At 39.5% G+C, this 27,510-nt stretch overlaps 1 protein-coding gene across 7 annotated transcripts in view; it reads right to left on the bottom strand.

Moving 5' to 3' along the window:
• LOC102994103 (zinc finger protein 112) overlaps window positions 1-27,510 on the bottom strand; it is a 33,885-nt gene extending 6,375 nt beyond the window's left edge. Inside the window, exons 1-5 of one of the 7 annotated variants that reach the window (XM_028478088.2) lie at window positions 27,347-27,435; window positions 10,911-11,049; window positions 10,764-10,808; window positions 8,082-8,208; window positions 6,095-6,190 (exon numbers count right to left, since the gene is read on the bottom strand). In XM_028478088.2, the coding sequence (XP_028333889.1) occupies window positions 6,095-6,190; window positions 8,082-8,208; window positions 10,764-10,778 (238 nt within the window). In that variant the 5' untranslated portion in view covers window positions 10,779-10,808; window positions 10,911-11,049; window positions 27,347-27,435. The other 6 variants (XM_028478087.2, XM_055079283.1, XM_028478084.2 and 3 more) reach the window with 6 other exon arrangements.

The following is a 27,510-nucleotide window of genomic DNA, read 5'->3' as shown; positions in this document are numbered from 1 at the left end:
TATTTGTCATGGTTATCTGTGATCTTTGATGTTACTACTATGACTCACTGAAGGCTCAGATGATGGTTAGCATTTTTTAGCAATAAGGTATGTGAATTGTTTTTTTAGCATAATGCTATTGCACACTTAATAGACTACAGTATAGTATAAACATGACTTTTATATGCACTAGGAAACCAAAAAATTTGTGACTTGCTTTATATGCAATATTTGCTTTACTGCGGTGCTCTGGAACTGAACCTGCAATATCTCCGAGATCTGCCTGTTTGAAAACAAGAACAGGGTTATGTGGGGTGGAGACAGAAGAAGTGAAATGCAGAAAACAAAGACTATTCTAGCATAAAATGGCCAGCCTATCACAGCCTGAGATCAGATGCCACCACTGTAAATGATCAAAAAAGTAATCTAAAAATTATAAGAAAAGAGTAATTAAACATAGGTATAATTTAAAAAACAGATGTGTCATATTTTATTAACAACATGCCATTTTACCCATATGTACTTTATGTCTGCAGTTAGTTAATGCAAATGTAGTAAGTTTTCTATTAAAAAGGAAATTCTGGCAAGGAATTGTAATGCTAGATCAACATGATTGGCACGTGTAAGACATCATAAGGTATTTATGAAAGGTTGCATTAAAACTTAAGGTTTAGTTAACATATAAGGTTAAGTTACGATTTCAGCAACTCTTAACCCAGTGATGTTTGATATTCTAATTAAGCCATAAAGGAATTAAAATTATCAAAGGAAATAGCTGAGAACAGCTATGTGAGAACTACTGACAGGAACGGTATTCAGATCTAGCTGGAACCAGTAAACTACCAAGGAAAGAGAAGAAAAAGCAAGATAATTTGCAGGGAGCACCTTATTACTTGAAAGATGGAGATTACTAAAAGTAAGTATCTCCTGGTTAATGAAGTAGATGGTTTTGCTATAATTAGAGATGACATTGGAAATGAAAAACAGGAATAATCTGCTATGGGGGAAAAAAAAAGCCCAGAAGCCCTTGGTTTATACAGCAATGATGCTTGCCTGGCTCTATGGACCAGAAACTTCCCTTTCCATCCCTGCTGGGAGTTTCAGATCGCATCAGTGGCAGTCAGCAGTATTCAGGTATAGCGTTGGTAAAGGATCACCTTTCAGAGCCCCTGGGGATCGTGATGCCTCATGTCAACAACAGGTGCAGGTGGCTCTAACAGGTTGCTGACTCTGCACCTCTGATCAAATTAATCAGGCAATTGCATGAAACAGATTTTGTTTGCTTATGTGGACTGACAAGCGGATTTTATGTAAACATGGACTACAAATCATCTTTTTCACCCCAAGTAAAATTATTTTTCTTATCACTTTCCAACAGAAGACAAAATTTAATCACTGGCAGAGAGGGCTGAAAACAGATTATGGAATATTACTGGATGTATTTGGAATGAATAGCCTATAACAGCACAAGAACACTAATGGTGGGAAACCATTAATGAGGCTTAAGATCAACTTAATAGATTGTGACATGCAATTTTAAAAAGGACAGAAAATATCACAGTTGTACTGCATGTCAGGGTATCACTGTATAAATGCTTGTTTCAGACTTGCAGATATGTATACACACATAGGTCTGTACTGGGTTACATTACATACTGAAGGCCATGGCCAAAAAAGTATGAAAACCACTGGTGTAAATAGTTGAGGAAGGTATAAAGTTTGTGATGAAACAATTGTAAGGCTCAAATGCAAAGTTCAAATGCGGAAACTTGGAAAAATATCAACAGGTAGGTTTGTACCTCTTAGTTTCATGCCTACATGGACTGAAGTTTCACAATACTGGGAACAAATTACCACTTGAGATATTCTTTCTTTCCCTCAGGATGTATGAAACCTGAGAGTACAACTTCCTTTTTCAGGTTATAATGGTCACCAGTTGAAAATTATACACTAGATCTTTATGGGGATGAAGGCTTGAAAACTGTCTAAAATCTACATTAACATTTGTTTATTTAATGGCTAACGTGTACAAAATAAAGATGAAGAAATAAATACTTATTTTTGAATAGGGGATGAAAAGAAAGACAGGGGCTGGTCTTCCTAACTCTTGTTTTTCTCACCTTGAATCTCCCTTACCTGGTCTGAAAAAAAACTAGGAAATTTATGCAGATGCTGACTTTGGGAGAGATGGATGGGCTGCGACTTGGAACATCTTGCAAGGAGATGGACAGTTAAGAAGCCATTACTGGGACTTCCCTGGTGGCGCAGTGGTTAGGGATCCGCCTGCCAATGCTGGGGACACAGTTTGAGCCCTGGTCCAGGAAGATCTCACATGTTGCGGAGCAACGAAGCCCATGCGCCACAACTACTGAGCCGGTGCTCTAGAGCCCGTGAGCCACAACTACTGAGCCCACATGCCACTACTCTCATGTACCTAGAGCCCGCTCACCTCAATGAAGAGTAGCCCCCACTCACCACAACTAAAGAAAGCCCACGCGCAGCAACAAAGACCCAATACAGCCAAAAATAAAAAAAAAAAAGAAGCCATTATTTATTGACATCGTTCTCTTTCCTAGTGGAAATTGAGATAGTTCTTCCGCTAACAGAGTGATTGTAAGACTATCATTTTAAAAATATTTCTTTGCCTACGTCAATTAAATTAGCTCCTAGAGGCTGCAGTAAAGTCAATGGGGATAATTATGTCTCTCTTGGTTACAACTCCAAAGTTAAAGCTCAGTAAGGGGACTTCCCTGGTGGTCCAGCGGTAAAGAATCCACCTTCCAAAGCAGGGGATGTGGGTTCGATCCCCGTCAGGGACCTAAGATCCCACATGCCACGGGGCAACTATACCTGTGTGCCACAACTACTGAGCTCACATGAGAGAACCCACCTCAATGAGAGAACCCGCGTGCAGCAAACTACGGAGCCCACGTGCTCTGGAGCCCACGCACCCTGGAGCCCGCACGCCACAACTAGAGAGAAAACCCACACACTACAACCAGAGGGAAGCCTGAGCAGTGCAATGAAGAGACTTGGCCATAATGAAAAGATCCCGTACGCTTCAACAAAGATCCCATGTGCCGCAACTAAGACCCGATGCAGCCAAAAAAAAAACAGCTCAGTAGGATGGTTTTTCTCTTTGAATATCTGAGTCACCAGGTAATTTATTCCACAGAAATAAAATCACTAGGACCCAACGACATTTGGATTGGGGTTTTAATTGCTGTACTTTCTATATTAGTAGTAAAAAAACAAGGGGGACGGCGGAGAAATGAATGCCCATCAATTAAAAAATGGGTAAATGATGCATGTTATAGCCACATATTGGATTATGTAGTGATGATTATTTTAAAAAAGAGATAATCTCAGATTGGGAGGGATTTCTTGCTCAAGATACCATGAAGGAGAAAAATTAGTATATTAAAAATAAGAATGTACATTTTCAAAATTTTGCATTAATATAAGGTATATACATGTTAGTATATGTAAAAAATTAAATAAAAAGGTATTTAAAAATATGACATTACATTCCTACTGATGCTATCAGGCAGGGGGACTGGCACACTATGGCCCTAGCCCTGTTTTTGTGTAGCTTAAGAACAAGAATAGATTTTACATTTTTTTAAATGGTGTAAGAAAAAACAAAGAAGAATATGTGACAGAGACCACATATGGGCAGCAAAGCCTAAAATATTCACTATCTGGACCTTTAGAGAAAAACTTTGCTGACCCCTGCTCTAGAGAGTGTATTGCCTGTTATGACTCTGAATGTTAACTGAGATGGAAACAAAAAATTATAGAAGTGAAGTAATTTGTTTTGAAATTTTCAACTGACTCACCCAGGAGCATCCTAAGCTACACAGGTGTGACCATGGCTTCTGACACCAGGGTCTGAGGACTCAAAAACATTACTAAAATATTTGGACTCGCATATATGTCCAACTTGGAAGTTCCACTTCAAAAAGAAAATTACAGGCCAATATCTCTGATGAACATAATGTAAAAATCCTAAACAAAATATTGGCAAACTGAATTCAAGAACACATTAAAAGGATCATACACCAAAATCAAATGGGGATTTATTGTAGGGATGCAAGGATGGTTCAACATCTGCAAAGCAGTAAGTGTGATACACCACATTATTGAAATGAAGGATAAAAATCATTTTATCCTTCATCAAAAGCAAAAGGAACAAAAGCAAAAATAAACAAGTGGGGCTACAGTCAAACTAAGAAGCTTCTGCACAGCAAAGAAAACCAACAATAAAACGAAAAGGCAAACTATTGAATGGGAGAAAAATATGTGCAAATCATATATTTGATAAGGGGTTATATCCAAAATATATAAAGAACTCATACAATTCAATAGCAAAAGACAAACGACCTGTTTAAAAAAATGGGCAGAAGACCAGAATAGACATTTTCCCAAAGAAGACATACAGATGGCCAACAGGTTCATAAAAAGATGCTCAACAACATTAATCATCAGGGAAATGCAAATCAAATCCACAATGAGATTATCACCTCCCACCTGTTAGGATGTCTATTATCAAAAAGACAAGAGGTAACAAATGGTGGCAAGGATGTGGAGGAGAGGGAGCCCTTGTACACTACTGGTGGGAATGGAAGTTGGTGCAGCCACTATGGTAATCAGTATGGAGGGTCCTCAAAAAATTAAAAATAGAACTATCATATGATTCAGCAGTTCTACTTCTGTGTATTTATCTGAAGAAAACGAAAACAGTAACTCAAAAAGATATATGGGGCTTCCCTGGTGGCACAGTGATTAAGAATCCGCCTGCCAATGCAAGGGACACGGGTTCAAGCCCAGGTCCGGGAAGATTCCACATGCCGCGGAGCAACTAAGCCCGTGTGCCACAACTACTGAGCCTGTGCTCTAGAGCCCGCGAGCCACAACTAATGAGCTCATGTACCACAACTAATGAAGCCCACACGCCTACAGCCCGTGCTCTGCAACAAAGAGAAGCCATCGCAATGAGAAGCCCATACACCACAACAAAGAGTAACCCCCGCTCACCGCAACTAGAGGAAGCCCGTGCACAGCAACAAAGACCCAATGCAGCCAAAAATAAATAAATAAAAATAAATAAGTTCATAAAAAAAGAAAAAATATATGCACCCCCATGTACACTGCAGCATTATTTACAACAGTCAAGATAAGGAAACAATCTAAGTGTCCACTGATGGATGAATGGATAAAGAAAATTCAGCCATAAATAAAAATGAAATCTTGCCATTTGCAACAATACGGGTAGACCTTAAGGTATTTGAAGACAAATGCCGCTCGATCTCTCTTATATGTGGAATCTAAAGTCACCACCCCCGCCCTGCAACAAACACACAAAACCAACCAAGCTCACAGATACAGAGAACAGACTGTTGGTTGCAAGAGGCAGGGGTTGGGGGATGGGAAAAATAGGTGAACTGTTGTTTTTTTTTAATTTAAGTAAATTGAATAAATTTTTTTTAAAAAACCGAAGCTAGGTCAAGAGACTGTTTAGGTGTTAGGGGATGTGACAGTGAGAAGAGAGGACAGAATGGGAAGATAAAGAGCTGGGCATCTGAATGAGGAAGTTAATGCAAGACTGTCTCACTTGAAATTGCTGCATGAGAAGGGTCAATTATAATGTTGGCATTGATCATTTTTGATATTTCCTTTAGCTAACTGGCTATTCATCTTTTAGGAATAATGGCTACGTATCCATGAATACTCAAGGACACCTAAACAGTTGGAATTAGGATAGGCATTCATCAGTTGACAAACAATATTCTGGAGTACCCCTCCATCACACTGATTTATTCTATACCTATTAGCTGCCTCAAGGAGGACCGAAGACCGTGAAGACCACACATGTATTAACCAATTCACTCAGTCAAGGCACAGAGCATAGCAAGCCAAGTAACCTGAAACAGAAGCATAATTCTGACAGGTCTGATGGGCAGCAATGGGCCAGTGCAGCTGGGACGGAATGAATGAGCTAGAATATGGAAAGCTAGAGGGGGTGAGGGGACAGACACCTCAGGGCCTGACATTTTCTGACTCATGTTTCAGGAGGGGCTCTCTGGCTGCTGGGTCACTGCTGGATGGTTCTCACCTGAACACCCATCTCTCTGGGTCTCTGTCTCCATCATCAAAAGCTCTTCTTCTCTCTCCAGCTGGAATATAAGCTCCGGTTTGAAGGGCTGATTTCCTGTAAAAAGGCGAGGACAGCAAAAGTTTTAAATTTTGACCAAGTCCCACTCGTGTGTTTTTTTTCTTTTTTTCTTTTCTGAATTATGTTTTTGGGATCATATCTAAGACCTCTTTGCCTAACCCAAGGTCATGAAGATTTTCTCCTGTGTTTCTTTCTAGAAGTTACATTTTACATTATGGCTCTTATCCATTTTGAGTTAATTTTTTGGTAGGTGTGAGGCATGCAAATATATGCATACAGAAGTCCAAATGCTTCAGCACCATCTGCTGAAAAGATGATACTTTCTCCATTGAATGGCCTTGGCACCTGTAGTACCTCTAAAATAGTCTCAGAATTGCTTATTCCATATCAGAGCAATAAACAAATCCACTAAAAAGTGTTCAGGATTGCAAGTCATTCTCCCATCCCCCTCCCACTGTACCTAAAACTAAGGGTATAGAGTTATACACTGTGTTCCTTAGCTACTCCGTGAATTCTTTCTTTTCTCTATTCATTGTGGTTAAGGTATTAATTTCAAACACAATTCATTTTTCTTTTAGATTATCATCACTTTGCCTTCTTATTTGATTTACTTTTCAGAATGTGTTGAACCAACATATTTTCAAAAGTCCAAACTAGACAAAAAGGTGTATTCAGACAAGTGTAACTCTCTCCAATATCCCTTCCACACTATTACCTTCCACCCACTTATAAGAAACTAACTTCATGATTTCCTGATTAATCCTTCCTGTTTCTTCTTATAAAGGTCGGCAGATATTCATATATTTACTTATTTTCCCTTCCTCCTTACACAAACTAGTATACTATTAACGCTCTTTTGCACTTTGTTATCTTTAGGGAAAATTCGTACAAGTGAACTGGGAAAAGGTAACTCCATAGTTCTGTTAGATATTGTCAAATTCCTCTCCTTAGGGGTGGTATCGAGTTGCACTCCTACTTTCAATGCATGAAAGTTTTGTCCCAAAAATACAGTGTTATGTTTTTGAATTTTTGCTAATCTCATGGATGAAAAACAGTGTTTCAGTATAATCTGAATTAACATCTCTCTTATTTTGAATGAAACTGAATAACTATTCACATGTATACATATTTATATCAATATGTGTGCATGTATATGTGTATGTATATGAATATACACACACAGACACACCCCTACCTCCTAGCTCTAAACCCTGAGACCAGGAAACAAAGAAACCACAGTGGCAAGGACAATCCCTAGCATCCAGACCTTGGTGTTAAATGCCATTCCCCAATAAATGAAATAAATGATTCTAGAGCTGGGGCAAAGTAAAGGATGAGCCTTTACTTGGTGCTTTCACTGACAAAGGCCTAGGTTCAATCCCTGGTCAGGGAACTAAGATCCCGCAAGCCGTGTGGTGTGGTGCCCCCCCCCCCCCACCAAAAACAACAAACAAAAACAACTACAGTTACTGGAACCCTGAAAAACAAAGAAGCTGGAGCAACTCACTAAACTGATTTTACGACAAACCAGTGGGGCAGCACCACAAGGTGCCCATTTATAGTTCAAAGGACAGATTTTTTTCCTGGACAGAAACATCAGAAACATCTTGTCTCTGCTGCATAGGAATTATTAGGACTCGTAGGTACCCAAGCTCAGAGAATGATTTTAGGAGTCCCAGAGCTACAAGCAACTGCACACACAAAGACACCCCAGGAGGCTGACACTGTATCACAGAGGGCGCCCGTCCTCACCCACTGAGAGCAGGTTCTGGAAGTTCTCCAGCAGGTAGAGATGAGATGTCCCACTGGGATGAGAAAATTCAGGGCCCCAGATTCAGGGAAGCATTTCAAGAGCCCCAAGTCTTAAACGTTTGAAACCAAGGCACTCCTGAGGGTTGACACTGAGTCACAGGGTGCCCGTCCTCACCCACTGAGAGCAGGTTCTGGAAGTTCTCCAGCATCACGTCTCGGTACAGCTTCCTCTGGGCAGAGTCCAGCAGCCCCAGCTCCTCCTCGGTGAAGACCACAGACACATCCTTGAAGGACACTGGCTCCTACAATACCAAACACACACAGACTATGTTTATGGAAGAGGGGCAGCACTGAGAAAGTGTCAAGGATGGGAAGCTGTTCCGGATTCTGAGGGACCGAGTCAAATTTCAGTAGCTGCCTTCTGTTTGCTTTTCACACTGCCAATTCCATCCACCAGAAGGGCTGCAGGAAAAGAAATCCTGGCACTTTAAATTGCTGCCTTTTGTTAGTACTCCTATAGGTAAGTCCCTGGAACTCTGGTGCATCGCATGGGCTGCTAGAAAAGCTTTAGTTCCAACAGCGTGTGATGGAGTCTGTTTTCCCTCTTTTATACACTTACACCACTTATTTAATGTGCTGATCTTACAGGGCACGAGTCACCCTTTCTGTTCGAGTATGTAGCTCCTCCTCTGTGCCCCATCTAGATATGCAGCATTCATGGGCACATCTAGATGAGCCTGAATGCCTGTGTTCACATTAGGATGCTCTGCTGTGGGACCTTGGACTTGGTCCTCATCCTCTCTTCATTTGCAGGCTGATAACTGTACCTTAGGGTACTGGTAATAAAACGAGTGACTATAGGTAAAGCACTTAGGAACAGTGACTGGTACATAGTAAGTACCCAATAAATGATAACTATTATTGTGATGATGATGGATGATGATGATGACGATTATCATTTCTGGCATCCCACTTCAGGGCTGCATAGTAATTCAAGAAATTGATGACTGAGAATATAGTGAACTGATCCAAATAATGCATGCTTAGTTTTAGATTACTTATTATAAACAACGTTGCAAAAAATCTTTCCATATAGACCTTAGTCCCTGGAACTCTGCTGGTTATCTCCCTAAAATAAATTACAAAAAGTAGAAATGGTAATGTTGAAGAATAACAAACTTTAAAGTTTTGAAACCATAATGGCAGATGTTTCCTCCAAAAAGATTCTTCTTAACTTATTCTGCTTCCAAAAAAGTTATAAATCTCTAAACCTCTATACCCTGGCCAACAATGGACATGAATACTTAAAAAAAAAATCTTTGATAATCTCAGAAGTCAATTTGGGAAGTAAAAACTAGTTATTTAAAAAAATTTTCACGGAACTTCCCTGGCGGTCCAGTGGTTAAGAATCCGCACTTCCACTGCAAGGGGCACAGGTTCGATCCCTGGTCAGGGAACTAAGATCCCACCCAGTGCGGCAAAAAAAAAAATTTTCACAAAGTTGATTAGTAATGAAGATCATTCTCTTTTCATAGGTTTGCTGGTCGTCTCTATTTCTTGTTCTGTAATAACATCCATTCATTTGGGGACAGTAAGGCCTTTTCTTCCATGTATGTTATAAAGATTTTTCTTTCTACCTTGCTATTTGTCTTTTTATTTTTTTGCTATAGGGAAATTTAAAATTTCTATATGAAGACCTGCTCAACAGTGTATTTGTTCTGGCTGGAGCTCTGAACATCACAACTTCAAGTCTTGGTCTCTGAATGAGAACTCTGGTTTGTTTTGTGTTTGTCTGTGTGTTTGGTTTTTTTTGCCTCTCTTTCCACCCAAATGGTATGCCTGATACTCTTAATCCAGAAGGCAAAGGCTTTGGAGTTGGCCAGATACTTGCCTACTGCAGGAACTTGAACAGGTCTTCAACTTACATGAACCTCTTATCTTCATGTTGACAGTGAAGATGATTCCAAGTCCCTCTTAGAGCAGTGAATAGCATGACAGATGGAAAGTGCCTGTGTGTCTTATAGTATGACTAAAATTTTAAAAGTAAGTACCTGTAATGCTCTACTAAATTAATTCATGAATGGTGTGACACACAGGCACACAAACAGACACAGACACACACAAAGAAAGCTTTCAGGTCCTGGAAAGAAAGAATCTAGCTCTTTTTGAACGAAAACAGCTAACACTATTTTTTTTTCTGAGTTCAGCCTCAGTATGACCCTGTTAGACAAAACCATCCTTTAAGTAGTCTTTTTACAAAGGTACCACTTATGAAAAAAAAAATTTTTTTTTAAGTTTTGAGTCCCTAGAACATAAGGATAAATAGTATCAGAATTCTCTCAGAATTGCTTTTTGAGTAAAGATTAGATGTAGAGAAACTGATAATGTTGTGTAAAACTGTGAGAATCCTCGTGAATTTAAAAGCTTGTGAATGACGAATAGTTTTAAAAAATGGGGGAGAGTGTATAACAGTTCATTGAAATATTAGACGACAAAAATTAAGTGCTATAATTTTAAGTGAAAAAAAATTCAAAGTTGTATCTATTATTGCAAGTATAGTTATGAATGCACATGAAAAAGAGCATGGAAAACACAGGTGATTTGTAAGCAGGGTAATAATGTGTGGGCTTTCCCATTTTAAAAATTTCTATTCTCTTTCACACCATTAGTTGTGAAATACAATGATAATAAAAACTGAAAGGGGAATTTTTTAAAAAATGAAACAAAAGAGCACGGCACACAAATGGTATTAAATGTCTGCTGTCATTCTTTACGCTTGGCAAGGAAGAGAAAAAAGGTGTCCACTTACTGAGAAATGAAATACCTGTTAAGTGACGGAAATAAAAATCCAACTCACCTGGAACTTGATCATCTTCTCCGTTTTCTGGGGAAAGGCAGAGACCTGAAGAGGCACAAAAGGTAAAAAGAAAGAAGCCATGAGAGAGGGGGAAATGCATCTCTGTGCAAATCAGAAAAAGACGTCCCTCCTCCCAGGCACACACACCTTCACAAGCAGGGTGTGGGCTGGGGTCCCGCTGCCACTAGGCTATCCCGGCAGGATGCCCGAGAGCATGGGACAGCCTGCACCGCTATACCTGGCAGTTCTCACACACCTCGAGGCTCCCCAGGTACTCATTCTGATCCTGGGAAATGTGGGAAAGGAGAGACAGTTAAGTGGGAGAGGAGAGGTACTGGTTAAAAGTGGCCTCCGGGGACAATTCGTTTTCAAAACCTCACATTGCTATAAAATTGCTGTATATTGGCACTGCTACATATATACATATATTTTAGAGAAGACGTTGGGGGTAGGAGTTTATTAATTAATTTATTTATTTTTGCTGTGTTGGGTCTTCGTTTCTGTGCGAGAGTTTTCTCTAGTTGTGGCAAGCGGGGGCCACTCTTCATCGCGGTGCGCGGGCCTCTCACTATTGCGGCCTCTCTTGTTGCGGAGCACAGGCTCCAGACGCGCAGGCTCAGTAGTTGTGGCTCACGGGCCTAGTTGCTCCGCAGCATGTGGGATCCTCCCAGACCAGGGCTCAAACCCGTGTCCCCTGCATTGGCAGGCAGATTCTCAACCACTGCGCCACCAGGGAAGCCCGCTATATATTTTTAATCATGGTTAAATTAATTAACCTCTCTAGGTTTCATTTCTGCAAGCTGCAGCATTGGGATCGTAAAAGTACCAACATTGTAAGATTGCTGTTAGGATTATGTGGGTGAGTAGTGGAAAACTGTTGTAACTATACCAATGTTTTCTATTATCTTGTAGCTGCACGGAAGCAGATACTATTCTACATCATAAAACTGTCCTTGCAGATGGGGTTGAAAGAAATCTGCGTGGCAGAGATTATGGCTTTTCACTTAATAAGTTGTTGCCCTGATAATAACATTTGTTTAGACACTGAGCCCACCCTTCTGAAAAGTTTAGTGGCTGGTGAATATTCCTCCTGAAGCAGGAGGAGGCTCAACTGGTACTGATACTTCCCTCTTTCAACATGGATATAATAAAGATTAAAGAAGCCCATGATGCTACTATATCTGTGTAAAGCATTGGCTCACTGCTTGACCTTTGGGAGGATTTGGAGAACAGGTGTTTAATTTCTTGGGTTCTTCCTCAAGGTTATTTACTGTTCTCAATAGTTATTTATCTTATTTACTATTCCCAAGCAACTTCAAAGTCATCTGTGGAAGAAAAAGAACTCAAAAAAGGGCTAATCATGGGCTTTGTGGCCACAAACTGTCTCTGTGGAATGCTGTTCTTTTTGTTCTTTTTACAACCTTTCGTATGTATTGGGTTGGCCAAAAAGTGCCTTTGGTTTCCAAGTAAAAATAAAAGACACATTTTTCATTTTCACCAAGAACTTTATTGAACAACGTATTCACCCTTTTGTTCCACTACCTTCTGCCATTTTTCAGGCAACTTCATAATTCCATCTTCCCAAAACTTTTTACCTTTCTGAGCAAAAAACTGTCCCAGGTGCCTTTTACAGTCTTCCAGGGAATTGGAATTTTTTCTATTAAGAGAATTTTGTAAAGACCGAAATAAATGGAAATCTGAAGGTGCAATGTCTGGTGACTATGGCAGATGAATCAGAACTTCCCAGCCAAGCTGTGACAGTTTTTGCCTGGTTATCAAAGAAACATGTGGTCTTGCATTATCCGGATGGAAGATTTTGCATTTTCTGTTGACTAATTCTGGACACTTTTCATTGAGTGCTACTTTCAGTTGGTCTAACTGGGAGCAGGACTTGTTGGAACTAGTTGTTTGGTCTTCCATAAGGAGCTTATAATTGAGGGCTCCCTTCCAATCCCACCATATACACAACATCACCTTCTTTGGATGAAGACTGGCCTTTGGTGTGGTTGGTGGTGGTTTATTTCACCGGCTCCACAATCTCCTCCGTTCCACATTATTGTACAGTCTCCATTTTTCATTGCCTGTCACAATTTGTTTTAAAAACGGAACGTTTTCATTACATTTAAGTAAAGAATCGCATGCAGAAATATGGTCAAGAAGGTTTTCACTTAACTTACATGGAAGCCAAACATCAAAGCGATTAACATAACCAAGCTGGCACAAATGATTTTCAACGCTTGATTTGGATATTTTGAGTATGTCGGCTGTCTCCCGCGTGGTGTAATGTTGATTGTTCTCAATTAATGTCTCTATTTGATCGCTATCAACTTCAACCAGTCTACCCAACCGGGGAGCCTCGTCCAGCAAGAAATCTCCAGCATGAAACTTCGCAAACCACTTTTGACACATTCGATCAGTCACAGCACCTTCTCCATACAGTGCAAAAATCTTTTTTCATGTTTCAGTTACGTTTTTACCTTTCTTGAAATAATAAAGCATAATATGCCAAAGATGTTGCTTTCTTTTCCTTCCATCTTCAATATTAAAATGGCTACACAAAAATTCATAAATCTTTTTTTAAATGAACACTGATATGACAGCTGTTACATACAATCTAACAAAATTGTTTCAAAATGAAGGTAAAGACAACTAAGGGCTACTAGAGCCATCTTACGGAAAAAACCGAATGAACCTTTTGGCCAACCCAATAAAAACCATTCTTAGCTGGGGAGGAAAAGGGGATTTACAAAAATAAGCCATGGGCAGTAGTTTGCCCACTTGCATCCTTGACCCGCTTAGCTTTTAACACTCAGCTGCTCTAGGATACCTTTTAACAGGTTTGGCTGCAGCCTTATTAATTCCTAAAACCCACTTTGCCAGTCTAATAAAAGCAGGGCTTTGGCCAAGAGCCCAGGCTAGAGAGTCAGGCCACCAAGCTTCAATCTTGATTCTGCCACTTACTGGCAAAGTAAATTTTTATAAGCTAATTAACCCCTTGATGCCTCTGTTTCTTCATCTGTAAAATGGAAATAAAAGTAGGGTTATTATGAAGAACTGATGAGTTAATCCACCAAAGCATTAGAAAGCCAGTGAGGTTCATAATAAACACCTAGTAAATGTTAGCTATTATTTGTATCATCCTCATTACCACCATGAAATACACAGAAGCCACACATTAGCCCTGGTTTGTTTCTAAGTATATTTACTTTAGGTAGTAATTATCAATAGGTGTATATTACCTTTGGAACATTCTGAAAAAGCTGGTGGCTTCGGCATCCCACCAAAACTTACTGAGATAAAGGACAGGGAATAGTTATACTGTTTATTCTCCCACATCTATTTTCAGAAAATTTGAATACAATCTCACATAGCTGAAGGTTCCTATTTTCTGCAGTTTTCTGGATACACATTTAGGATTGTTATGTCTACATGGTGAATTGACGCTTGGTGTAATGTCCCTACTTCTCCCTGGTAATAGTCCTTGTTCTGAAGTCTATTTTGTCTGAGATTAATATAGTCACTCCAGCCTTCTTTTGATTGATGTTTGCATGGTACTTTTTAAAAAAATCCTTTTAACATATCTATATCCTTATAGCTAAAGTGGGGCTCCTTTAGACAGCATATACTCAGTTTTTGTTCTTTATCCAATCTTAACAATCTTTTAAAATTAGCGTATTTAGGTCACTGGAATTTCATGTAATTTTTAATATGGTCAGATTTAAGTCTACCATTTTATTGTTTTTCCCTGTTTTCCTTCTTGATTTTCTTCCTCTATGATCCTTTTTCTGCCCTCTTTTGGGTTGAATTTTTTTTAGAATTAAATTCATCTCTTTTTATCTATTAGTTTTTGGCTATTATCACCTATTTTTTTTTCCTCCTCCGGGGTTGCAATATACATATCTTTCACAGTGTACTTAGTGTTATTATTTTACCAATTCCCCCGTTCTTGTATTAGTTGCTGTATGTATTCTCTATATACAGTGCTCTAGCCAAGAAAGCTATAATTTTTATTTTAAACAGTTGCATTTTTAAGAGGAGAAAAACAATATTTTATATTTACAAAAAAACTTACTATTTTTGTTGCTCTTTTTTCATTTCTGAAGTTCCTAGTTTCCATTTGGTATCATTTCTGTTCAACCTAAAGAACTTCCTTTAACATCCCTTTTTAGCATAGGTGTGACATTTTCCCCCCTTCTTCCTAAAGGAAATTTTCACTGGATATAAAATTCTGAGTTGACAATTTGTTTAAGCACCTCAAAGATGCTGTTCCAATGTTTTCTGGCCTACATCATTTCCAATGAGAAATGTGCAGAAGTATGAATCATTGTTCTACCACATATTTTCTCTAAGTGTACTCAAGAATTTTTACCTTTAATTTTCAGAAGTTTGTTTATGACGTATCCAGAAGTGATATTTTCTCTAATTATTATAGCATTAAACAAGAAATGAAAAACAAAAAGATATCTGGACTATCTCCAAACATTTAGAAATTAAACAGCATACTTCTAGCAACCAATGGACAGTCACAAAAGAAAGTAGAGCAGGGACGTCCCTGGTGGTGCAGTGGTTAAGACTCTGCACTCCCAATGCAGGGGGCCCGGGTTTGATCCCTGGTCAGTGAACTAGATCCCACACGCATGCCGCAACTAACAGTTCACATGCCACAACTAAGGAGCCTGCATGCCGCAATTAAGGAGCCGGTGAGCCGCAACTCAGGAGCCCACCAGCCACAACTAAGGAGCCCTCGAGCTGCAACTAAAGGAGCCTGCCTGCCGCAACTAAGGAGCCAGCCTGCCACAACAAAGACCCAGCGCAACCAAAGAAAGAAAGAAAGAGCATATTTTGAATGGAATGAAAATGAAGACACAACATATCAAAAAGTATGAGATGCTGCCAAAGCAGATATTATTTTTTAAAATGTATTCAATGATGTATACATCAGAAAAGAGGAGGAGTCTTAAATCCATTATCTAAGCTAAGAACTAGGCGGAAAAGGGCAAATAAATTAAACCTAAAACAAACAGAAAAAAAGGAAATAATAAACATAAGACAGAAGTCAATAAATCCAAAATAAACATAAAACATAAATCAATGTAACTGAAAACATGAAAACACTAGACAAAATCAGGGTTGGCAAAATATGGCCAATTACGGTCCACTGCTTGTTTTTGTATAGGCTGTGTGCTAATGATGGTTTTTAACATTCTTAGAGATGGACTGAGTTTTTTAAATGGTTGGGAAAGTTTTTTTTAAAGAATGTTATTTTAAGACACATAAAAATTACATGAAATTCAAATTTCAATGTCCATAAAGTTTTATTGGAACATTACCATGCTCATTTGTTTACGTATTGTCTATGGCTGCTTTCATACTACAGCAGCACAGTTGTGTAGTTACAACAGAGACCATATGTGCCCCTCTCATTTCTTTATACTGTTGCTAAACACAGTACAAATCATAGTGACCTAGCTATAGCTCAACAGCACTTCAAGTATCACATGTATTTTTTTAAGTGTCTCGTAATGATGTACCACAACATTTAAATTTTTTTATTACTAGCACATACTCATCATGTCAAAACGAGAAAAAGAGACTTCAAATGTTGCACTTTTAAGGCACACTGGAAGTAAAATAATTTGTTACAGAATTAGATGGCAAAGCCTTTTGCCTTTTATGCAGCAACAACATAGCTATGCTAAAAGAATACAATATATGTGAACATTAGCAGACTAAGCATTCATCACAAATATGCTCAATTCACAGTAAAGCACTAGTCAGAAGAATTTAAAAATTCTAATGAAATGTCTCATTGGAACAGATATTCTTCACAAAAATAATGAAAATGAGGCTGCAACCAAAATAAGTTTTGGATATTCAGATATTCAGCTTCTATTTCTGCCCCAAGCAAATAACGCAATTTACCAATGATGAGTTAATTAAATCATGTTTGACTGTGGCAGCCAAAGAAATGTGTCCTGAAAAAATAAACTTTTCTAAGATTATTAGACTTTGGGCAAGAATCGTTGCTCAAAGAGTTGAATACAATGGGAACATTATAGTCAATTAAAATACAAGGGAAATAATTCTGATAACCTTTATTGAGCTCTTGGCAATTCAGCATATGTCACAGATGTTGCTCAGTAACTGTTTATTGAAGGAATCATTGCCAAGTTTGAAGTGACTAATCAGTAAGTCACAAGAATAGCCTGTGTGGAACAACTACAGGTGAAAATATTTTCAAAGAAGCTGAAAACATACTAATTCAGTGTAACCTGAAGTGTAATCTTCTGGACTGTGTGAAAACTGATTACAAATTTATAAAGATGGTAAAAATGTAAGTTTGTAGTCTATGGTTCTTTATTGTATTGTTCATCAGCAGGTACTTTGCAGAAAATATTTTAATATATCAGGTGCTATTGAAGCAGTAGCATCAACAGTGAACTTCATTTACTCTCATGGACTTAATCATCAAAAGTTTCATGAATTTAGTCAGAAGCAGAAGCTAAATATCCTGACTTGCCTTACCAATGGCTGAGCTGCAGTAAAGTTTTATTGTGATGTTTTAAATCTCGGGCTTTCTAAGTGAGAAAAGCTGCCCTCCACCACTATTATTGAACACTGAATGGCTTTGGAAATTAGCTTTAGCTGCAGACTTCATGATGTTTTTTAATGAATTCAACCTAGAAGGCAAAAATAGCACTTATACTGTAGTAAAGTCATTTCAATGACAACTAATTTTGTTTGAATCCCAAATAGTGCCAAGCTACTTTATAAATTTCCATGGTTGTCAAAAGTTAAAACAAGGCAGATCTTCAATCTTAAAGTAAATAAAGATCACCTGGGGCTCCTATTAAAAGGAAGAGCCTTGGTCCCACCCCTTCAAAATTCTAAATAAATTGGCATGAAACTGGACCCAAGGACCTGTCTTTATATAGAGCTCCCAGGTGATAATGCTGCTTGAAAGCAGCCAGAGAAGAACAATGCATTACCTACAGGGGTACAATGATTCGAATGAACCCAGATTTCTCATTAGGAACCATGAGGCCAGAAGGAAGTAGCACAATACTTTTAAAGTAGTGAAAGAAAAGAACTGTCAAAGCAGAATTGTATACTAAAGGTAATAGTTTAGAAAAATATTTAGGAATGAAGGTGAAATAAAGATATTCTCAGATGAACTAAGAATTCATAGGGAGCAAACTTGCTGTAAAAGGATTGGGGAAGGAAAACTTTCAAAGGAAATAAAAGAAAGAAATTTGCATCATCAGGAAGGAGGAGCAACAGAACAGTAAACATCGGGAAAATATGATATGTTACTCGTCTCTTGCGTTCTTTAAAATATATTTGAGGGGCTTCCCTGGTGGCGCAGCGGTTGCGCGTCCGCCTGCCGATGCAGGGGAACCGGGTTAGCGCCCCGGTCTGGGAGGATCCCACATGCCGCGGAGCGGCTGGGAAAAAAAAAAAAAAAAAAAAAAAAATATATATATATATATATATATATTTGACCACTGGAAGCAAAAATTATAACACTATAGGGTTTTCAAGTTATATACATGCAATATATGACAACTAGAGCATAAGGTAATGCATTAGTTTTCTCTGGCTCCTTTCTAGTTTCTTTCTTTGTCTTTAGTTTTCAGCAGTTTGATTATAGTATGCCTGGGCTTGGACTGCTATGAGTTCATCCTGTTTGGGATTTGCTCAACTTCTTAAAAGAAAACCTATAAGTTACACTTAAGATACTAGAAAAGAGAAGCAAAATAAACCCAAGTCAAGCAAAAGAAAGGAAATAATAAAGGTAAATATAGAAATCAATGAAACTGAAAATAGATGTGTAATAGAGAAAATCAATGAAACCAAAAGTAGTTGTTGTTTTTTTTACCATAACAAAAACTCTAGCAAGAGTGGCAAAAAATAAAAGAGAGATAACAAACGTTACCAATATTAGGAATGAAAAAGTAGATATCATTGCTTCTAGAGGAAAATATAAGAGAAAAATCTTCCTGACTTGGAATTAGGCAGAGTTCTTAGACGTGAAAGGCACAATTCATAAAAGAAAACACTGATAAATCAGACTTCATCAAAATTAAAAACTTTTGCTCTGCAAAAGACACTGTTAAGAGCATGAAAAGATAAGCTATAGGCTGAGAAAAATATTTGCAAAGGACATATCTTGACAAAGGACTTGTATCTAGAATATATGAATAACTCAAAAATCAACAATATGGAAAACACAACTCAATTACTCACTTTAAAACTGGGCAAAACACTTTAGTAAAGAAGGTAAAATAAGGTGAAAAAAAGGTATATCTGCTGAACATCATTAGTCATTAAGGAAATGTATATAAAAGTCACAATAAGATACCAACACATGCCTACCATAATGGCTAAAATTAAAAAAAAACAAAAACAGAAAATATTAAGTGCTGACAAGGATGTGGAGCAACTGGTACTCTCATATATCATTAATGGGAATGCATAATAGTAGATACCCTGGAGAACAGTTTGGCCGCTTCTTACAAAGTTAAACATACATTTTCCATATGACCCAGCAATCCCATTCCTGGTTATGAATTCCAGAAAAATAAGCAAAGAAAACCTTGTACACAAATATTTATAGCAGCTTATTCATAAATGCCAAAAGCTAGAAACATTCCAAATATTCTTCAATGGGTGAATGGATAAACCATGGTATATCCATAAATGTAATATTAATCAGCAATAAAAACAAAGTACTGATACACAACTAGGATGAATGTCAAAGGCATTAAGCTGGGAACAGTTCTTGGAGCTCTCTGAGATGCTGTTCCCAGATTATAATCCTCGATTTGGCTCAAATAAAATTTTTCATTAAAAAAAACGCATTATACTGAGTTAAAGAATCCAGCCCTAAAAGGTTACACATGGTATAAGACCATTTATGTGACATTCTCAAAGAGATGAAATTATAGGGTTACAGTGGTCACCAGTGGTTACAGATGCGGCGAGGGGTGATTATAAAAGGAAAATAGGAGAATGTTTTGGTGTGATGGAACTGTTCTGTGGCTGATGAAAGTGGTGATTATATGAATCTACACCTGTGGTAAAAGTAATAGAATTGTACCCCAAACAGGAAAAAAATAGTTAATTTTACTGTACGATGATTGTTTTAAAAAACCTGCTTCTCATCTGTAAAATGAGGGTAATGATAGGTTTGTTATGAAAAATAAGTTAGTATCTGTAAGTCACACTGGAAACACTGCCTGGTCATAAAGCACAATCTATAAATGTTAGCTGTTATCATTTCTATCAATGCGTTTCTCAGGAAATTTGTTTTAGATCATGAGGATAATTGCTCATAAGCATTTCAATAATCTGAAACAGACGGTGGATTCTATAGCTCACCAACATTAAAGATTAAGAAACATCTCCATAGGTTATTTCTATTCTGTGTTGTTACCTAATTCCAATTTCAGGAATTCTGCACTGCAAACTCTTGATGCCGGCAGTCTGTTGAGTAGCTACTCTAACTCCAAACCCTTGCCAATCTTGTACTGTGTGCTGGGCACACAGAGAAAAATATGACATGGTCCCAGCAACAGAATAACTTTCAGTGTATGAAAAGAGAGAGATGAGAAACAAAGAACCCCCAAGACATAGGTAAGTCAAACTGTATACGGGAAAAAAAAGAGCACTGGACTTTGGAACCATCCCTCTCCAAAGTGCAATGCTCTTGTGTCCCCTAGCTTTCTCAAATGAGTGCCATTCTCCAAGTTGCAAAAATAAAAACCTTGGAGTAGCTGCTAACATCTCCCTTTCTTGGTCTTGGATATAAACAATGGATGATAATCAATTTTTGGCAATTATAACAGTAAAGCAATCACTATCATACTGACTCAATGTTGGGGACTTGCTTTAAAATACTGAAACAAAAGAAAATTGGAGCAGGGGTGTGTTGATACAAGACTGACAAATGTTAACAAGGGTTGAATTTGGGTGATGGTTCCACAGGGGTTCATTATTTTATTCTTATTACATTTGGCTCTGTTTGTAAATTTCCACAGTAAGAACTTAAGGGGAAAATAAAACCTATGATACCTATTTTGAAAAACTTAAGTAAAAGTCCTATTTTTGGATTTTGGATTTACAGAACAGGAAAACATTAAAATATTAATATTGTTATCTCTACATCCTGTACTACAACCTTCATAAATTTTCTTAATTCTCTATAATATGCAACCATTATTTTTATAATCAGAATATGAACTATAATATTATTTCAAATAAAACTCAATTAAATTGCAGTTAACTGAAAAAAATCTCATAAAAAACTCAAAGCTTTCATGGTCCTCTACAAAAATCCAAACACGCCTTCACAACCTGACACTAAACACATTAAGAACTAAGGGAGCAGATCGAAACTACCTAAATTCAAATCCCAGCTAAGCCTCTTACTAGCTGTGTGACCTAGGATAAACAACTCAGGCTCTGTGTCTGTTTCCTCATCTTTAACATGGGAATAACAGTATCCCCAGTTCCCATAGGGCTCTTGTGAGGATTAAGTATGTTCATTCATATAAAGCTCCTAGATTAATGTTTAGCACTAAATGTTTAAACATTATCATTATTACTCATGCCCACGTATTCCCCCATCCCTTCCTGCATTTATTCAACAAATATCAGGGCATCTTCGTAGCAGAATTTGCCCATGAGTGATGGAAATGTCTTTTCCCCTGCGAAGAGATGACATAAGAGGAAGAAGGATGCTAAGTTCTAGTCAGGTAAGTCTCTGCAGCCTGCGGCCAAAGGGTCATTCCCTCTTCACTGCAGCCTTTTGCAAGAAGTAAGGCTGGGAGAGGAAAGGAGGCTGAAAGAAATCAGAACTCCATCAGTACTCCCCCATAAATCACAGTGCACATCCCAGACAACAGCCAGAAGTGATCCTCTCCAAAAATTTTAATTAAAAAAATTAGGAGTCTGGGTTCAGCCCCTATTCTTTCAGGGATCAGAGAAGGGCCAGGGACACTGTAGCAGGAGCTCTGACCCAATCCCGGGTTCACAAAAGCTTTCAGGGAACTGAGCGCTTTTCGGGAAATTAAAAAAATACTAGTAACAAGAGACCTTGTGATTTTTAACTACAAGCCAGCCTCTGTTCTAAGTCTTCTCCTGTACATTCTCATTTAACTCTCAAAATAGCCCTATTAGGTAGACACTAAAGCCAACTTTAAAGAAGAGGAGGCAGAGACATGAAGATACTCGCCGAATATACTGTTAGGAAGCGGCAGCGCGGGCTGGTGGTCGCGAAAAGCGGGGGCGGGCAAGTACAGAACCCAGGAGACCCCCAACCCCAGAGACATACGGCCCGGGCCCCTAAACCAGAGATGCACCAACAGTCCCACGCTCCAGGAGGCTCATTCAAAGGGAGCACCAACCGCGCCCCTCGCCGCAGATGGATTCCTTCTCCAAGGTCGAGGGCCGGGTCGCTACTGGCCCACAACAAAGAGAAGAAAGGTCAGTGTAGACGCGGGGAGAGGGGCCCGGGGGAGGGAAGGCTCACCTTTCCGAGAGGAAAGAAGGCCGCGGCCTCGCGTACCTGGGCCGGAAGTGACTCTGCCTACAGAGACCTCCTGGACTACGCTTCCCAGAATTCCCAACGGGAGCACGGACACAGCCTCAGCCTCCTGTAGCGGAAGTTATCCAACTACGGTGTTCCCGGGCTACACTTCCCAGAATTCCCAGGCACCTCGTCGCTTTCCCAGGGCGGAAGTGCTGGCTGCTATACTGAGCGTGTGGATTGCACTTCACAGCGTCCCAGAATGAATTTCGTAACCCCGCCTTCCTGGAGCCGAAATACTTGCAAACCTAGAGCGCTCCACTACACAATTCTGTGTTTGCTTAAAGGCGCCTTTTCGGAGCGTAACTGTCTCTGATTCTGTGGATCTTCTGAGCTACCATTACCGAATTTTCTGGGGGGCAGCCCTTTCCGCAAGACTGCCTTTTCTCTTTTGGGTAGACAGTATTTGGATAGTCGGTATTCTCTTTAGGATAGCCAGTATGAATCAACTCTATACTGTTAGTCGAGCTTGGTCTTCCTCTCCCTTTTTTCTTAAAAAAAATTTTTTTAAACGTGACCAAAACAAATCAAACTCAACCAGAGCAAACTCTATTTACCTATCCACCTACCTATTCATAGAAACTACCCATAAAGACAGACTAGAGAAGCTTGAAATGTGAAAAAAGAAGAGAGAGAGGGAAGGAGGCAGGAAGGGAATAGATTATATAAAGAAAGCAATTTGTAGGCAAAAAATGCAATACTAAAAGGAAATTGTGCTGCCTGCACTGGGCACTGAATGTAAGGAATACAGGATCGCAACCTTACTTTGGCTGGATTGCTTCTTTTATTCTGTATGGGTGTGAATGCATCTAGAACTCTTGACACTGCTACCTCCCATGAGCTGTTCATTCCAAGATCCACAAGAATGGACATGAATGCGAAGAATCCACAAGAAGCAGATGCAACCATTGACCAGGGCATAAAGCAGCAGTGGCAAATGTTTTCCACGTTTCCTTGGCTTTAATTGATAACTATGAAATGTGGGCCATAAGGCAAATGGAAGGAGCTGTAGTGATACAGATAAAACATTCTAATATGGGAAGGGATAAATCCTTTATGAAATCTTGAATTTTTTTCTTTTTTGAGCTTCTAGTATCACATCACCTATTTTCACCCTGCTCTTGATATCATAAATACTATAAATTGTCAGAAAACTAGCAGAAATAAAGAAAAAAAGAGAGGAGAAAGTTTAATTGCCCACTCTTCTCTTGGGGAAGAAATACATATTATTTTCCTTGGACTTCCCTGGTGGCTCAGTGGTTAAGAATCTGCCTGCCAATGCAGGGGACACAGGTTCGAGCCCTGGCCCGGGAATATCCCACATGCCTGTGTGCCACAACTACTGAGCCTGCACTCTAGAGCCAACGCGCCACAACTACTGAGCCCGCGTGCCTACAGCCTGTGCTCCACAATAAGCGAAGCCACCGCAATGAGAAGCCTGCGCACCGCAACGAAGAGTAGCCCCCGCTTGCCGCAACTAGAGAAAGCCCGCGCGCAGCAACGAAGACCCAACACAGCCAAAAATAAATTAATTTTTAAAAAAAGAAATGCATATTATTTTCCTTTATGTTGGTACATTAATTGTATTTGATGTTATATCACTTGACCCTCTTGTAATCTAGAACAGCTCTCCTTCCCCTTTTTTGTGTGCCCTTCACCTACTGAACTAACTAGGTCAGTTGTCATGTAGGATTGCTTACATTCGGCATTTGTCCGATGGCTTTTTTGACCTGGCATTTACTGCCCTGAAACTTGATATATTCTGTGAACTGGAGGTTAAAGGTTAGATTTTTGGCAAGAATAAGGAAAATATGGTGTTGAAAATAGCTGAACAAGGTCCCATACAGTGTCCAACTGAAACCAGTTCTAATGCTGGGCAAGTACTCTCACTAAGGAGTAAAAGAAAAATGACATAACAGCCACTATGTGAAAATGCTCAGTGGTTAAAAGAAGGGGATCATTTAAAGAAATTATACCACGTGACTCTTTAACAACCCCTCCCAAAAGGAAATGTTTTTAAAAATACTTATCTAATACGTAGCTTACGAATTAAGGAAGATCAATCTGATAAAAGGTAAGTTTGGGGGATAAAATGACAGGGAAATTTTAAAATACACTAGACAAAATAAAGAAAATGTTTTGTATACTTACACTTCCAGTAATAATAAAATAGGTAATTTGGGACAAACATCTGGCACATGAAAGGCGGATACATTTTTTTTAAATATTGGAAGGCATCAAAACACAAGGTAATGGAGAGTTAGTGGACTAAAATTCAGAAAAAGTTGGGGAGTCATGTATTAGGGGCTGCTTTTCTCTTGGGGTGATGGTCTAGTCAAAGAGCCAAAAAGCCTAGAAACTCTGTAACACTCTTGACACCCATTTGGGGCTAGGGGAACAAAAGGTGCTGGCAATACCTATAAAACACAGATCTTTTCAAGCACACATAAAGTATTTACAGAGGGCTTCCCTGGTGGCGCAGTGGTTGAGAGTTAGCCTGCCGATGCATGGCACGCGGGTTTGTGCCCCGGTCCGGGAGGATCCCACATGCCGCGGAGCGGCTGGGCCCGTGAGTCACGGCCGCTAAGCCTGCGCGTCCGGAGCCTGTGCTCCGCAACGGGAGAGGCCACAACAGTGAGAGGCCCACGTACCGCAAAAAAAAAAAAAAAAAAAAAAAAATTACAGAAAGGGGTCATAGGGTGCGCCAAAAAGAATAACAACAAATTTCAAAATATTGAAATAAAACTAAATGCTTTCTGAATACAATGAAATTCAGCCAAAAATCAATAACAAAAAGATAATTAAAAATTTTCCATGTATGCATTTAGTAAATTATCTCTTAGCTCCAAACCTTCTTTACAGTGCTTTATGGGGCTGGAATGAGAGGGAAATCTGCAGCTATTCTCTTTACTTTGCCATCTGGGTCTATGTTAGCCTCTGCCAATAGAGGGCAACAGTGATTCACATACTTGGTATCAGGATTTTAAAGTCATGTGTATCAGAATCATCCGAAGCGGGACTTCCCTGGTGGTCCAGTGGGTAAGACTCTGCACTCCCAATGCAGGTGACCCGGGTTCGATCCCTGGTCAGGGAACTAGATCCCACATGCAATTAAAAGTCCGCACGTCACAAAACTAAAAAAAAAAAAAAGATCCCGCATGCCCGCAACAAAGATACCGCACGGCCTAAACATTAAAACAAAACAAAAACACCTAGGGACTTCCCTTGTGGCACAGTGGTTAAGAATCCGCCTGCTAATGCAGGGGACAAGGTAAGATCCCACATGCTGCGGAGCAACTAAGCCCATGTGCCACAACTACTGAAGCCCGTGCTCCGCAACGAGAAGCCCGCGCACGGCAACGACGAGTAGCCCCACTCGCCGCAACTACAGAAAGCCCGCGCGCAGCAACGTGGCCAAAAATAAAATTAATTAATTAATTTTTTAAAAAGAAGTTAAGGCTGGGAAAGGAAAGGAGGCTGGGGTAATCAGAACTGTGTTTCCCTTCTGCACGAATCACAGAACACAAACTCACACACTATCCTGGAGACACACACACACACACACACACACACACACACACAATTCTGAAAGAGAGAGAGAGAAAATGAACCCAGAAGAAATTCAGGAATAGCCTGGATTCCTGCAGGGATCAGAGAAAAGGACTGGTAGCACTGCAAGTGGGACTCATCTCTTCCTGGGCTCATGTAAGTTGTCAGGTAACTGAACATTTCTCAGGAAATTAAATACATTAACCAAAAGATACAATTACCTTTGGCTTTAAACCTTTTACTTGTGACTATCTCACTTAACTCTCCAAACAACTCTATTAGGTAAGTACTCTTATTTCCCTCTTCTTACAGAAAAGGAATGCAAGGCACAAACAGATTAAGTTAGCTGCTTAATCTCGCACCACTAGGAGGTGGCAGAGCTGTCGGGTCAGTTGGCGATTAGGAACAGACAGCACAGAATACAGGAGACTCAACCCTCGACCCCCAGTCGTGGCATTCAAGAAGGCTCACTCCAGTAGGGCCCAACCCCACTCTCTGCCTCTGGCTGCACATTCCCTCTCATAAGGCCAAGGACATGCCACAGTTGACCCCAGCCAAGCAAAGAAGCATTGCCGTCCCGTGCCTGACTCAAGTTTCTCCAGAAGGACTGCCACAACCTCACTTCCCTGGAGGAAGTGACTCTACCCACAATTCTTGCTTACGCTCCCAGAATTCCCGACAAGATACTAGTCACAGCCACGCCCCCTGTAGCGGAAGTTCGCCGCCTACAGAGCTGTTAGACTACACTTCCCAGAACCCTCACGTCAGTGCCCTCCTAAGGCGGAAGGTTGGCTACTACCCTTAGAGCCTAGATTATATTTCACACGATTCCAGAGGAATCAGTGAAGAACTACTTGTTTAAACATGTTCACTTATTTGATAATTAATCACATTTTTCCATGTATTTACTTGCTATGGCGATTGCTTCTTTTAAAAACTTGACTATTCATATCCTTTGCTGTATTCATATCCATATTCCTATTGAGGTTTCATTATCTTAAGATTCCTGTTAAGGATTTTAAGCCATTTTCTAGCATATATGTCAATATATGTCAAATAGGTCAATATTTTCAGCCCAGTTTACTATGTCTTCTACCTTTATGTATGTTGCCTTTTTAACATACGGAAATTAATTTTTTTCCATACAGACTTAATTATTGTTATATTTGCTTTGCTTAGAACTCTGTGCATCCATAACAAGCAACCTTTTCTGTGCTCCATTACTATTCCACACGTTTTAAAAGTATTAATTTCATTTAACTCTCACAATCCCACTAAGTACTATATAATTATACTCTGGCAACTGATTCACAGAGAACTCGCCCGAAGTTATAACACTAGGAAGTGGCTGTGCTGATTGCGAGTCAAGGAGAGGCTGGGGGAGCACAGAACCCAACAGACCATCAAATCAGCGATGCATTACCCCAACCTGGGACGCGCTAACCGTTGCAAACGCTAGGAGGCTCTGCCGAGAGGGAGGCGCAAATGCCTCTACCCCTTGTCCTCCGCCGACCATCGCTTCTCTTCCTCAAGGCAGAGGGCCGGGCCACTGTTGGTCCCTCGTCTAGGTTGAGGAGGTGCAGAGTAGTTGCTGGGACTCAAGTCTCC

Source organism: Physeter macrocephalus, chromosome 17, assembly GCF_002837175.3.
Source record: "Physeter macrocephalus isolate SW-GA chromosome 17, ASM283717v5, whole genome shotgun sequence".
In the NCBI taxonomy this organism is placed as follows: Eukaryota; Metazoa; Chordata; class Mammalia; order Artiodactyla; family Physeteridae; genus Physeter; species Physeter macrocephalus.
This window is presented reverse-complemented; position numbering and strand designations above follow the sequence as displayed.